General features: G+C 39.6%; 1 protein-coding gene and 1 long non-coding RNA gene across 3 annotated transcripts in view; one reads left to right on the top strand and one right to left on the bottom strand.

Annotated features, from left to right (window-relative positions):
- The first annotated feature begins 1455 nt into the window (after positions 1-1455).
- On the top strand, positions 1456-9342 carry LOC107968201 (uncharacterized). The gene is made up of 3 exons (XR_001709225.4): positions 1456-2344; positions 7456-7526; positions 8896-9342. It is a non-coding gene; the product is annotated as an uncharacterized LOC107968201 (long non-coding RNA).
- Positions 2978-14269, bottom strand: part of ADAM21 (ADAM metallopeptidase domain 21) — a 41827-nt gene continuing 30535 nt past the window's right edge. The window contains exons 1-2 of one of the 2 annotated variants that reach the window (XM_001145699.8): positions 10611-10750; positions 2978-5535 (exon numbers count right to left, since the gene is read on the bottom strand). In XM_001145699.8, the coding sequence (XP_001145699.3) occupies positions 3216-5384 (2169 nt within the window). In that variant the 5' untranslated portion in view covers positions 5385-5535; positions 10611-10750 and the 3' untranslated portion in view covers positions 2978-3215. Of the gene's footprint in view, positions 5536-10610; positions 10751-14269 lie in introns of those variants that run through there. The other variant, XM_009428067.5, reaches the window with a different exon arrangement.

Below are 14269 nucleotides of genomic sequence, written 5' to 3'. Positions count from 1 at the left end.
TTACCTAAACAAATGACAGTCCTCAACCTTCTATAGAGATGTCCAACTCACCAGAAAGAGAAGTAGTGTGACGTTGTTTTCTTTTCATGGAAGCCATACCTTGTCATGCGTCCGTGCTCCGGACTTGACCCACCAGGCACTTGCATCAGCAGGAACAAAAATAAGTTCACATAGTTTTGCATAATCTAGATGCTGATATACCCAGTAATCAGATGGCTTAGTTCACGTGGCCACGGTTTGGAAAACTCATGCAAAGGGATGTCATGTCAGTTCTGTGCCTAAACTGTTATGAAAACAGTAAGGGTTAATAACAATAAGACACAGTTTGAAAGAAAGTCCATAGTGGAGGATCACAGGGAGAATTGAATAGACTGAGACAGTCTCCAGTCAGCTTTTTCAATAGGTGCTCAAAGAACAAAGAAGACTTTGTGAAGAAAAGAACAGAGTTTTTTGAAGTTTTCTTTGGGGGGAGAGTAGAGAGACCCAGTTCCTGTTATACTAACAATGAACAGCCTCACTTGGGCCCCAACACCACAGAGAAGTTCCATGAGGACTGGGGAAGCTGTCATGCTCATTCACACATTTCTTATCAGTTGAGAGTTGCTTTCACATGCGTTAACTCCTTCTTGCTTCCAGCCTGCTCCGTGAATGGGCTGAGCTCACCCCCATAAAGTAGAATGCCATTAGTGTACATAGTTGTCATCAGTACTACAGACAACCTCAAGGTTCAGCCTAAGAGGATACAGGCAGGTACCACTAGAATCTGCTGTACCAGACTTTCCAGCCCTAAATACCTTTACTTTTACTCTCATTTCCCTAGGATTGTATTTTCCAAATAAACCATTTAGATTTATTCCTTGCTTCAGCATATGTTTTCTAAGGAACCTGGGTAGAGTAGATGCTGAAAGCCCACCCTACATCTTCTTGTCCCACTTGAGTTCACTTGCAGCCACAGTAGACAATCTTCATGCTCTGAGAGTTTACTACTTCACATGCTTATATCTCAGATATTCTTTTCCTTACAGCTTTCTCCTGAACCATGGAATATTAATCAAAGGTGTGTTTCACATGACTTCTCAGAAAGCCTACAGGGATGACTCCAGTAGTACACAGAGAAAACTTGTTCATTAGTCTGCCCTGTTTTGTGCTTCCCCAGAAAACTAACTCCACCTAAATCCTTGTCTCTGGGTCTGCTTTTTGGGCAATCCAAATTAAAACAGGTGGTAAGACTCTATGCTTCTTATAAAAAGGTTAATTCTACCCACCAATCCTGATATAATTGACTGATATAACTCTAATTAACTCAATGAATATAAAACAACTATGCAGCTTTTCTTAAAATAAGAATATTGCAAAATGCACTGCTTCTTGTAAAAATTTACAAGTAAAATAAGGTGACTCTAACAAATTAACTTTAAAATACAATACAGGATACCAATTTACCAGCAAAGCAGTGATAAAGGATTTATTCTATGAAGTGTATCAGGACAACAGGCTACCCATTTGGAAAAGTATACAATTAGATACCTATCTCATTCCTTATAGCAAAATAAATTCTACAGTTAAGCATAAGAGCTGAAACCAACATAATCCCAGAAAAGTAATCGCAAGCAGAAATACAAAACTCGGCAAATATAAAAGAACATTAGGCTGACAAATTTTATCGTAATCAACTTCAATGGCTTTTTACCATAAAGCTTTTCAAAAAAGAACCAATAAACTGGAGCAGCTATCTTTTGTCTCCATATGGATGTGTACACTTACAACATGTGGAGCTTTCTCTGATTTGACCAGATTGTATTCTTGATTCACTCCTCCCTCCTTGTATGGCTCCAGTAGCTGTCCTCTGCTTCTTTTTGCTAGCACATTGTTGGACCCTCTCCATCTCTATTCCTAGAGGACATCAAACCATAAAGGGGTGACCACAAAGTGATGGGGCACACAAGTGGAACACTTACCATTTCATAAGGAATGCTTCTACGAAGATATAACATTTAACCTCTATTGAGAGAAAATAGGAGTTTTCCAGGGCAAGGGAGTAGGGGCAGGGTGGTAAACAGCATTTTGGGAATGGGGATTTCATGTACAAATATGCAGAGAATGACACAGCCAAATATATTCTAAACATGAAATAGATAGAAGATGCAAAGTTGGCAAAGCATAATGAAAAATGATATGCAAAAGGTATTTTGACTCAATTTACAGAGTGCCATTCAGAAGTTAACTGATCAATACAAAGGGTATCTGACTCACTCTGTGTTTTCAAGAGACAGGCTTTCCAAAAGCACTGAGAATAGACGGAGAAGATACACTGGGGGAAGAAAAGACCAGCAAACTGCACCAGGTACAAACAGCAGCATTTTAAATATTCAAAGTTTAATTTTGAGCAAGAGCTCCAGTAGTTTAAAAAAGAGGATCAGAATGACATCCCAAGGTATCAAAATATTATTTTTACTTTTCATAATTTCATTTATTTAATACTCCATTCAGATTCATGATTTCATTTAAGTATTTATTGTGTAGTAAGCACTGTGCACTGTTCCGGCTATCAAGGATACAATGATGAGCAAAACAGATGAAAACAACCCCACCCTCATGGAGATTATATTTTGGTATGTGAAGCAAGAAAATGCTCCAAAAGGATATCCAAACTGCCAAATTAAGACAAAGAGCTAGGAAGCACACAGGGAGCAAGATCAGGAGATTTCATCAGATAACAATCTGTTTATACTTAACAAAAATTCACTTATTTCTCTCTTTTGGTTACCAAATAAAACCAAGAAGTTGGGTGGGACAAATATTATTATGACCCCTACCCCTTTTCAGATTTTGAAGCAGAACATCAGAAAATTTAAGTAATTTTCTCACATTGATAAATGTCAGTAGAGAGGTAAGCCTCACCCCTGGACACTCTGAGGCAGACACATCTCATATATTTCCCATAAGTCATCTCTATGCACAAGAAACACAACAAGGACTAAAGGGAGGGAAGGATGTAGCTTTATTTGCTGCTTAAAACAATAAACAATAGATAGAAACATGTTAAGAATAACTTGAACTTAATGACAATGTTTGTGGTACTAATGTAAGGGAAGATCTTTGCAGCTTTCTGGAAATGGTCAGAAATGTGCTCAGTTTCAGGGATGTACTAATGTTTCTACTGCCAAGAGACTAAAGTGTACTAATGCATGGAATATTAAGTTAGAGACATTTTCTTAACCTGATGAATGAGCCTTAGTTTCTTTGGGACCAGAACATTGTCGTAGATACATAAGAAGCCCAACAGTAAACAGGAAAATCAAAACAGACAAAGAAGGAATCACAATCAGCGGCAAAAAAACTCCTCTCTTTGCAGATGCTGGGCCACTGTCAATACTGCCCCCATAGCCTCTGTGCTGGCAGTAGGGTGGGGACCACCCATAGCTACAGTGGCAGTGATGTTTGTTATTGCAGATCCCCTTCATATTGCAGGTCTCAGGAAGGCAGACATGTGACAAGACAGACAGACTGACACACTTCTTGTGGATGCAGATCTTTCCTGGGCCACACACAGTACCATCTTTCACTTCACCAATGTCAGATATGTTCATCCTTAAATGATAGTCAATACCCCAGCAGGTGACACCATTGATATGAGTGTGCTGCAAAGTAAAATGATCTTGGAGAAGAGGAATATCTCTCACATTCTCACATTGAACTCTCCCACAAAAGACATCAGAGATATGACATTTTAGGTATGTTGTGCCATTTATACCACAGTGACCAAAACGGTTTCCCTGAGAGTTGATTTCTTTATAGCAATTCTGAGATGCACTTTTTGCATCTTTACCAAAAATCTCCCTGCAATGCTGGTCATGGTTATTACACCTCTTTTGATAGCAGTAGGCACTGTCACTACAGGGGATCCCGTCCTGCATATATCTATCTTCTGGACACTGATGAGATGTTCCATTGCACCATTCTGGAAGGTCACATTCATTGACCTCTTGTCTACAGAGTTCCCCTGATGGCATGAACTTGCAGTCTTTGCAACAAAGCCCAAAAGCACAGGCAGCCCCAGGCCTCAGAGTGCAGTTCAGCAGACAACAGGCGTCTTGTTCACATTGCTGTACGGATCCACAGTCACACTGCTCTTCTCTTTCAACCACACCATTCCCACAGCGCTTTAGCATAAAGATTTCCCCCAATCTTGGAGGATTATGCAGACATGATCCCTGGTTTAAGGTGGTCTTCATAAAATCAGCGTAACTGCAATTGGTGAATTTCTCTGCTGGCACTCTAAAAGTATTCATGATGCAACCTCTTTCCCCACAAAAACAGAATTCTTCATCATGCTGCATACCCAACGTATGACCTAACTCATGGGCCACAGTGTTGGCAAAAAGAGACCAGGTATCTCCTTGAAAATTATCAACTCCACAATCAATAGGTGGACGACATATTCCTGCAACATAGGCTAGGCCAAGTATACTTATAAGTGAATTTTTTATGAACATATGTGCAGCATCATGCTGTAGCTGGGAAAGACTGATTTGTTTCCATTGAGAGAAATCGTTCAGGACCTGTTCTATGCTTGTCATTGGAAAAACATTTCCTTGATTCCAAATTTCAATTCCAATCAAAATTATGTAAGTACCTAACTGCTTATACATGGAATCCACTATGTTGACAACAAGAAATACATCCTCTTGCACCTTTGAGATGTTGCTTTGAGAGTAAATGAAGAAATCATGGTTCACCACAACAACTAGCTCCAGAAACCATGCATGAGTCCACCAGTCACCAGCAGATTTTGGTTCCAGAGCTGAGTTCTCAGCCTCTTCAAATTCCAACTGTTGGCGTGCTACTTCCTTCTCTGTTAAGCCACATCTCATAGCTGGGAATTGTGTCTCATTACTGTTTATCTTATAAACCAGATGTTCAAATGTGGCAGAGTGCCTGATGGGTTCAATTTCATAAGTGAGGCCACTTATTTTTAATACTCCTCGAAAGCCCCCAAAACAAGCACTGAACACAACCAGAGACTCAGGGGCCGCCTCCACGTAACCATGATAGTAACAGTCATCTGGGATGAAGAGCTGATCCTCCAGGAGGGCATGCTCATCTGTGTAAGTGAACACTGGGAGGTGTCTAGAAACTAAGAGCTTCTTGACCCTCATATGAACAACGTGTTTCTGGCCCCCAAACCGCAGACTATAGGAGAGCCATCCAGGAGCCTTTGCACTTCTGCCCCTGCTGATCACCTTCAAGGGGATCACCACTTCTGGGGAAGTGAAATGCTGGGAGGGCCCAGCCTGACAGTAGCCAGAAATAGACAAAAATACCCCAAGACAGAGCAGCAGAAGAGTGACCCTGATGTACATTAGGGTCCCATCCACTGCCATTATGAAGCTGTCGTTATGGAGCCATCTGTCCAGAGCAGAAGAGGACAAGGTGTGAGGCACTGCTGGTCTGGCTTCTCCCTCTAAGCTGCTCAGGATGCAGGGCTGACCCTGTGGATCTGTGTCCTGGCAGAGTTAGATCAGAACTGCAGTGCTGGAAGTAAAAATAAAAAGATGGGTTGGAAAGGTGGTAAGTAAGGAATCAGGAGAGAAAAAGAATGGAGTAGTGAAAAACTGGTTGATGAATCAAGAAAATGCTTTGGATTTGCTTTTAGTAAATGAGGGTGGGGATTTAGGGGGTATAGAGGAGACAACATGGGCCACGTGGTGATAATAGTTGAAGTTGGAAGATGGGTACTTAAATAGTTATCTCAATCTTTACAGGCAGTATGAAAATGTCCATAATAAAAAGTAAAAGCAAAAGTAAAGAAACTTAAGAGTAGGGTGACTCTATATATCAAATTGTCCAAGATAGTATTAGTTTATGCCTGTTGCCTTTGCAATAACTATTGATAGTGTCTTCTTTGACTGTCAAAACTGGAGACATCAAAAATAATCACAATTCTGTGTCAAGTTGCATCAGTCTTATGATTTACTTTAGTTTCTTTATCTCAAAGTTATTTACTATTCCTCATTGTATTCATCTTTACTCATAAGTTCATTAGACTGAAAGATTCTTGACTGCAGGGTTTATGATTTTCATTCATTTTAGTATCCTCTGTAATGCCTCATATAGCTCTATGTACAATGAAAAATGGAAAAACGGAGGAGGGATTGCGAAATGTCTTGGATTATAAGTGAATGCAACTAAAATGTGTTCATATTGTAGTATAATTTTTAGAAAAGAAAAAAAATTCATGAAACACTGACATCACTTAAGGATATGGAGAGAATAATGTTGTTCTCTCCAGTTAGCTACAGGAGAGTCCCAAAGACAAAAGGAAATGCTTTCAGAAGAGAAAATGAGAATCTGTGCAGTTTAAAGGTCTTTGGAAAAGGAACTCTTTTCTTATTAGGGCAAAAACCACTGTAGAGTCTAGTATTTTAGGATTGCCAGGGAAGAGTCTGAGTGTTTGCTCAAATATATTTACCAACAGTTTTTGAAAGTGGGGAATTTCTGCACCTGTCATACAGTCTGGCTGGCAACACTTATCCATTTCTTTTTCTATTTATTAAACAAGTCTTTACATGTTTGGAGCATACAAAGTGCAGGACATTGTGCTAGATATTAGAGAAAGAAAATCAAAATACAGAGCATTAAATAAATTATCAATTTAGTGCAGAAACTGTGGCAGGAGCAAGAATAAGCTTTAGGAGGTCAGTAATATTGTATTCAATATTTTATGTATTTCATGACTTTTTTTGCTGAGGAGAGTGTCCATATATTTCATCATAGTCTCAAATGACTGTCAAAAGTGAGGCTAATAAGCACTGAGCATGTGTAGAAACAAACAAAAAAATAGATAATTATAATATAATATGATCAAAACCGGACAAAGTTTATGCTTCAGGGATCCTCACTGTACAGACCTCTATAAAGACCCTGTAAGGGGCTCAGCAATGGACTTTATGAAAGTCATATAATTATGAGTAATCAAAATTAGTCCCTATACAAGAAAAATCTCAAACACCCTGAAATATTACATCGCATACATAAAAGACAATAGAGGTTTTCTAAAATTTGACAATAGTAAATTTAATTATTTATCTCATTACCAATAACAAGCTGTGAAGCTGAATTTTCTTTTCTAAACTATTAATAATACCAAATGAATTTTTATTAAACATACTAGGGAAAGGCAAATGCCTTTCAGTTCTTGCCATAGAAATTATAACAAAATAATTCTCTTAAGGGAGGTAATTAAGCAATTTAAAAACTGTTGGGAAAAGGTATCATAAAAGTGAGTTAGGAAGTTGATTAATGTAATAATGAGGGGATTAAATTTTGTGATGTTTATGGTGTTTTCAACCTTTTAATATTTATAGTTTGTTGCAGCTTCTTTCTTATGCTAAATAAATCCTGATTTTCATACTGATTTTCTGCAATTGTAACTTGGTATTATTTTTCTTAAAGTGGGCCCCTCATCTTGCATCAGGCCCAAAAACTTAACTTCACCTCTGACTGTGATCAACATATTGATGAAGGTAGGTGCTGTTTCTTATAAGAACAAAAAGGAAAAGCATTTAAATCAAGCTAATCTAAGAGGACTTACACAGAAGATATAAAAATGAACATGCCTGACCCAACACCAATCATCTCCTGGATTTTGAATCCATTTCTAATCAATGCTTTCTTTGCCCTGATTCAAGTTTCCTTATATTCTCTTCTTATACCTTCCCTTGTGCTTTCTGGAGGCTTCCTTTAAAGACAAAAGGAGAGAGAGAACCAACTCCATCCTGTACCTCTTCACAGAAAGCTCCCTACATCTACTTACTGTATTGAACCTGAGCTTTAATAGAATTTACTGCTTGCCTAAAGGCTTCCTCTTGAGAAACCCCATCCTCAGAAGTCACATGCACCACAAGGTCCAGAGTTCCTGTTCTCCACAGCCCACAACATCAACACCAAATCATTTATCCTGCAATATCTGACTACACTATTTTTAGATGTCTCTTCAACCACCCTTATCACACTTGGACAAAATTCAAAGGCTCTGGCCCCTGACTGATAAAATTATTCTCCACCAAAATTCCTACCCTCAACTTAAAGTAATATTAGCAAGTATATAGAAAACCCATCTGAAAACAAGACAGGGTTTTTTAAAGTTTTTTTTAACCTCTTCAATTCATCTTCAGTGTAATTCAGCCCACCCACTCATAGTCATAATGTATACCTTGTCAACACACAAAAAATTCATATATCCTAATCAATTTACCAACACTTTTAGTTCTCCCAGCTCTCCCCCTTACTTCTGCTATACCTGTTTCTCAAACCCAAAGAAAACCCAAATACTTTTCTTTCATCATCCCGCATTTCTCTTAATGTTCTTGTCTTCCAATCCATTCAAGCTCTGCTACCAGTTTCATCCCTTCAAGCACTGTATGCCAAAATCTTTGACTCTAGAGAGTCCTAAATGTGACAGAGACTGTCGGGGGATGGGGGGTGGGCAGGAACTGCATTAATCCTTCACATACTTTCTCCACTCCTACATCAAAGCTACTAATGCTGCTCTGAAAAAAAAAAAAAATCCCAAAACCAATGTGTTTGTGAAAGGCTTAAAAAGAGAATATAGAAATCAAAACTGAAATGGCTTGTCCTGGATCCCCAGCCTAAGGAATAGAGATATAAAATCCAGTAGATATTTCAAAACTTCCTATGCCATATTGCTCTTTTCTTTATTCTCCTGGATATTGCATTTGCACCTCCTCAATCTTCTGAGTTTTCCTCATTTATGTATAGTGCCAGCAGCTGAAAATCCATTCTCATTGTCTCTCAATCACAGTAGTTAGTTAACCAAGTACCTTTCCTTTCTAATATAAAGTATTTAAGGCTTTTTTCCTTTTCTTGTCCTAGACTGGCTATGTGGATGCTGGAAGATGGGGAAAACTTGTTTCAAGCTGAACATTATCCTTGCCATTAACTTGCCTAAAGAGGCTGGATTCATCTGGGCAGTTTTCACTGCTGCAAGTTAGGCACCTTATTCCACAAGGTGCAAGTAGCATGGAAGAGAAAAGCAAAGTTCATAGGCAAAACTTCCAAGAACAAAGATCTCTGAATTGGGATGAAATTCTAACTGCCAGATTTGCTCTCTATATCTCTCTTGATATGTTTTCTACTTACTGTGGAGTGACAGTTGTTGTGGATGGGAGGATTGAAAATGGGAAGAACTAATCAAAGATATAATGTTGTGGAAAGGACTGATAAGCTACACAAACCTGTGTCATATTATTCTTTTCCTTGGAGCTCAGCATGACAGCAGGCAATAACAGGAGAATAACTTCAAAAAAATCTTTAAAGCCAGACTCATTGTCTTCATTCCTAGGACTTACAGAGACCAAAGCTCCTGAAGTACCATCATTCTACCATGGATACTGTGAAGTGGTACCACTATAAATCCGTGTCCTCTAATGTCAGTGGACTATCAAGAGAGCCAACAGCCCTCTTCTGCATGTTTGATAAACTCTTCCTTTCCCCACAGCTATTTCAAATTCATCAAGACCGCTCTCTACCCATCTTCCCTCTTATTCCAATGCCCTAATGCACTGTTTTCCTATCTGTCTGTCACTAATATCTGTCCCATTAGAGTCATGGAAGTAATTCAGCTGGCTATAGCCTGCAGTCTTTTTCCTTAAGGAAATAGAACAGAAATATCAGAAGGCATCCCTAGAAGATCCTTAGCAACCCTTGCACACACAGTGCCAAATATGTGGGGTGTAAGTGTGTGTAAGGCCACAATGTCACAATATAAAATGGATTTCTTTCTCTGGAATATGATACACACACACACACACACACACACACGCCAAATTCAAAGACAAAATGGTTTCTGGGCCTTTCACCATCTGAATCCACCTATATCTACCTCTTCTCTACCTTACTACCTCTCTAGTCTCATTAGCCCCTCATGGTTCCAGATCATCTCTCCCACCTACTTGAGGACTGTTTCTATCAATTTTCCCTAGTCTCAACTGCATCTTCATCTTCTACTACTTTATCTATTCCTTACTGGCAATTGAGGTGACTACCTCATCCTGATTTTCCCAGGACTGTCCTGGTTTTAAAACTGAAAGTGCTGCACCCAGCAATCCCCTCAGTCTCAACCAAACTGGAATGGTTGGTCACCCTACCTACATCCATGCTCAAGTCACTCATATCTTTAAAAATGAAAACACGCCGGGCGCGGTGGCTCACGCCTGTAATCCCAGCACTTTGGGAGGCCGAGGAGGGCGGATCATGAGGTCAGGAGATCGAGACCATCCTGGCTAACATGGTGAAACCCAGTTTCTACTAAAAATACAAAAAAATCAGCCAGGCGTGGTGGTGGGCACCTGCAGTCCCAGCTACTCAGGAGGCTGAGGGAGGAGAATGGTGTGAACCCAGGAGGCAGAGCTTGCAGTGAGCCGAGATCGCGCCACTGCACTCCAGCCTGGGCGACAGAGTGAGACTCCATCTCAAAACAAACAAAGAAAAAAATGAAAACAAAACAAAAATTAAGAGACTTCACATTATCCAGTGGACTACTCTGGATACCAAATTATGCATAGAACCAAACTTTATGAATGACTTACCATCAGAAGAAACAGTAGTTTCCATGGCCATTTCTGTCTAGATGGTTTATACCATGCTTTATCAATGGTTTGTAGCTGAGGCCACAGAACAAAGGGAAACATAAGCCCTCTCCCTGTTGTCTCTCAGGTGACTAAATTCTAGATTTAGCTACTTAGCAACAAGGAACTTTCAATTCTACAGAAATAATAATACGCTCTGAAGAATATCTTGCTCTCATCCTGCCTTTTCTATACTCATTTCCAAATTTAATACAATTGGAATTGGGTTGTCTCCTCACCTCCAGTCTATGTCCCCTGACAGCACAGGTTCGTAATTTTGCTGGTGCCATTGCATTGGTCTAGACCGTCTAATCACTTTTCCCATTGAACTGAATTATAGTAACTTTATAGGGCAAGATCAAATTCCACTTCCATTATCAAATCTTTCCTAAATAATCCAGAAAACATTAACATCCTGTAACTCTCTTTATAACTTTAATATGCAATACATTTTTGTGTGACAAAATTTATATCCTTGCTATTTTCTGTTTCATACGTGAGTTTTAAAAATTGCATCTCCTATTAGACTATAATGTTTTGGAGAAAAGTATGCTCAAAATGATTGGTGGAGAATTTATGGTATAGTGTTTGGTAAAATATATAATCAATAAGATGAGTTCAATTTATAAAAACTACATAGGATAAAGACTAATTTAAAAAAATATTAACTCTAACTTTGGGAATTTCTGTTATAGATTTTTGTCAACTCCTAATTTACCTGGTAGAATCAGAGCCTCATGAGATAACCATCAATTAGAAGCAGTTTTAATTACAGACCCCTTCCATTTCCTGCCAGGAAAAGATTCTACTATTTATGCTGGTTTCTTTAGAAATCTGACAAGGTTCCTTTTTATAAACTGTTTTGCTCATATATGCAAAACTGGAGACACCTCTGCCTTAGGAGGGGTAGATACAAAGAGGTTTGTCTTCTGCTGGACTCAGTGGATAACATCTACTTCTATACCAGACATCATTTACAATGAGGTATACATAGCCCCAAAAAATTAGAGTAGAGGAAACCACATACATTCAATCATGGAAAAAGCTTAGTAGCAAGCCAGTAGCACTAGTAAGCAGAGCGAAGAAACTCTACGCAGGGAGAAAGATAATTGAGGAAGAATAGAATGCCTGCTTCAGGCAGAACAAATAGTAACCTGCAAGATCCATAGGTGGGAAAAGAATGAAAGCTTCCCAAAGGAGCTTGGCTTGATCTCTCTAGCTGTAAGAAGGAGTAATATTTATTTATTCTTCTTCTTTTTCTTTTTCTTTTTTTTTTGACAGGGTCTCACTCTGTCACCCAGGCTGGAGTGCAGCTGTTTTTTGTTTGTTTGTTTGTTTGTATCTTTTATAGAGATAGGGTTTCTCCATGTTGGTCAGGCTGGTCTCAAACTCCTGGGCTCAAGTGATCTGGCCTCCCAAATTGCTAGGATTACAGGCACCCGGACAACATTTATTTCTTTGTAGAATCAGCACTAAGAACTTCTGGTTCCAGAAAAGATAGAGTAGACACATTTCTTCCTATTATTCCTAGTAAGTATAGTAAGTCCTCAACGTCATGAATAGGTTCTTGGAAACTGCAACTTTAGGTGAAACAATGTACAGTAGGTCCTGAAATAACATTGTTTTGTCCAATGTGTTTCATTATAACACTGATGAGACAAATAAAAATTTGTTTTGTTGTATGTTACTTTGCATTGTTAAAGTCACAGTTTCTGAGAACCTATTGCTGATGTGAGGACTTACTGTGCAAGTAAAAACACTGTATTTTAAATAGAAAACAAACATAAGAAGGTTAAGAAAGGTAGAGAAAATCATGCAGAGAAGCTACCTACCCTGGGATCTAAGGAATAACATAGTGGTGAATCCCTGAGTTTTCTTTTAACCTCAAGCAATCTGGAGAAGCCTATAACATTTTAATGCCAACAGACATAGAACAAAAAGACTCAAGAAGTTTGCTGTCTCTAGCCAAAGGACTCAGAAATGAGCAGTCTGGTGAGACAGAAAACTTTTAGAAAATAACCATCCTTCTCCACCCAAATGTCATGGGAAAACTTGTATTCCCACATGCACTTCATCAGCAAAAGCCACATGGGGAGCTTCAACTTTCAAATCTTCCCAGCTGTAACGTGGCATCCCCTCCCCCACCCCACTCACTGGGGTGGTGTCAGAGAAGGTCAAGTTGAGTTCTGAGACTTTCCTCCTTGTCATGCAGTAAATGAGGCCCTGATATAGTTTGAATGTTTGTTCCCTCAAAATCTAATGTTAAAGCATGATCCCCAATGTTACAAGTGAGGTGTGATAGAAGGTGTTTGGCTGGATCCCTCATATATGGCTTGGTGCTGTCCTTGCAGGAATGAGTGAGTTCTTACTGTATGAGTTCACATGAGAGCTGGTTGCCTAGCCGAGCTCTAGGAACAGGGCCACCACCCTTCAGACCCCTGAATGATAGAGCCACCAGCAGCTTGTACCCTTAGCCTAAAAACACTGCAGGCACTCAATACCAATCTGTGAGGGCAGCCACAGGCGCTGCATCCTGCAAAGCCGCAGGGGCAGAGCTGCCCAAGGCCTTGGGGAACCCACCCCTTGCACTAGTGTGGGCTGAATACAGGACATGGAGTCAAGGATTATTTTAAAGCTTTAAGGTTTAATGTCTGCCCTGCTGGGCTTCAGACTTGCATGGGGCCTGTTGCCCCATTTTCTTTTGGCCAATTTATCCCTTTTGGAATGAAAATGTTTGACAAATGCCTGTGCCACCATTTAATCCTACAGGCACATAGGTGGAAGAAACTTGCCTTGAGTATCAGATGAGACTTTGGACTTTGGACTTTTAATTGAATTGATGCTAAAATGAATTCAGACTTTAGGGGACTACTGAAAAGGGATAATTGTGTTTTGCAATGTGAAAAAAAAAAAAACATGAAATTTGGGGTCCTGGGAAAAAATGATATAGTTTGGATGTTTTTACCCTCCAAGTCCGATGTTAAAATATAATCCCCAATGTTAGAGGTGGTGCCTAGTGGGACACGTTTGGAGCATGGGGGTGAGTCCTTCATGAATACATTGGTGGTGTCCTCATGGTAATGAATGAGTTATTCCTCTATGAGTTCATGTGAGATCTGGTTGTTTAAAAGAGCCTGGCACCTCCTCCCTCTCTCACTTTTTTCCTCTCTCACCATGTGACACACTGGCTCCCCTTTGCCCTTTGCCTTCAGTCATGATTGTAAGCCTCCTGAGAACCTCGCCAGGAGCAGATACAAGCACTAGGCTTCTTGTACAGCCTGCAGAACCATGAGCCAAATAAACCACTTTTCTTTATAAATTACCCAGTCTCAGGTTGCTTCATAGCAACACAAAACAAACACTGGCTCCTATTTCACAATGTCAATGGAGGTCACTTGGACAGCTGTAATGAGGCATCTTTCAACTTCCCAGCTAGGATGGCATCAACAGAGGCCTAGAGAGGAGGATGAACTTTTCCATTTGAACAGCAGATGTGAGCTGCCCTTTACCCCTGGCATATCAACAGAAATTAAGTGGAGAACCTGGAAAGATGCCAGCGTTTAGCAACAGCAAAGTAATGCCGTTCTTACCCTACTGGTGCAACATCATAAGGATCCTGA

Source organism: Pan troglodytes, chromosome 15, assembly GCF_028858775.2.
Source record: "Pan troglodytes isolate AG18354 chromosome 15, NHGRI_mPanTro3-v2.0_pri, whole genome shotgun sequence".
NCBI classification, from domain to species: domain Eukaryota; kingdom Metazoa; phylum Chordata; class Mammalia; order Primates; family Hominidae; genus Pan; species Pan troglodytes.
Note: the sequence above shows the minus strand (reverse complement) of the source record. Positions and strands in the feature narration are given on the sequence as shown.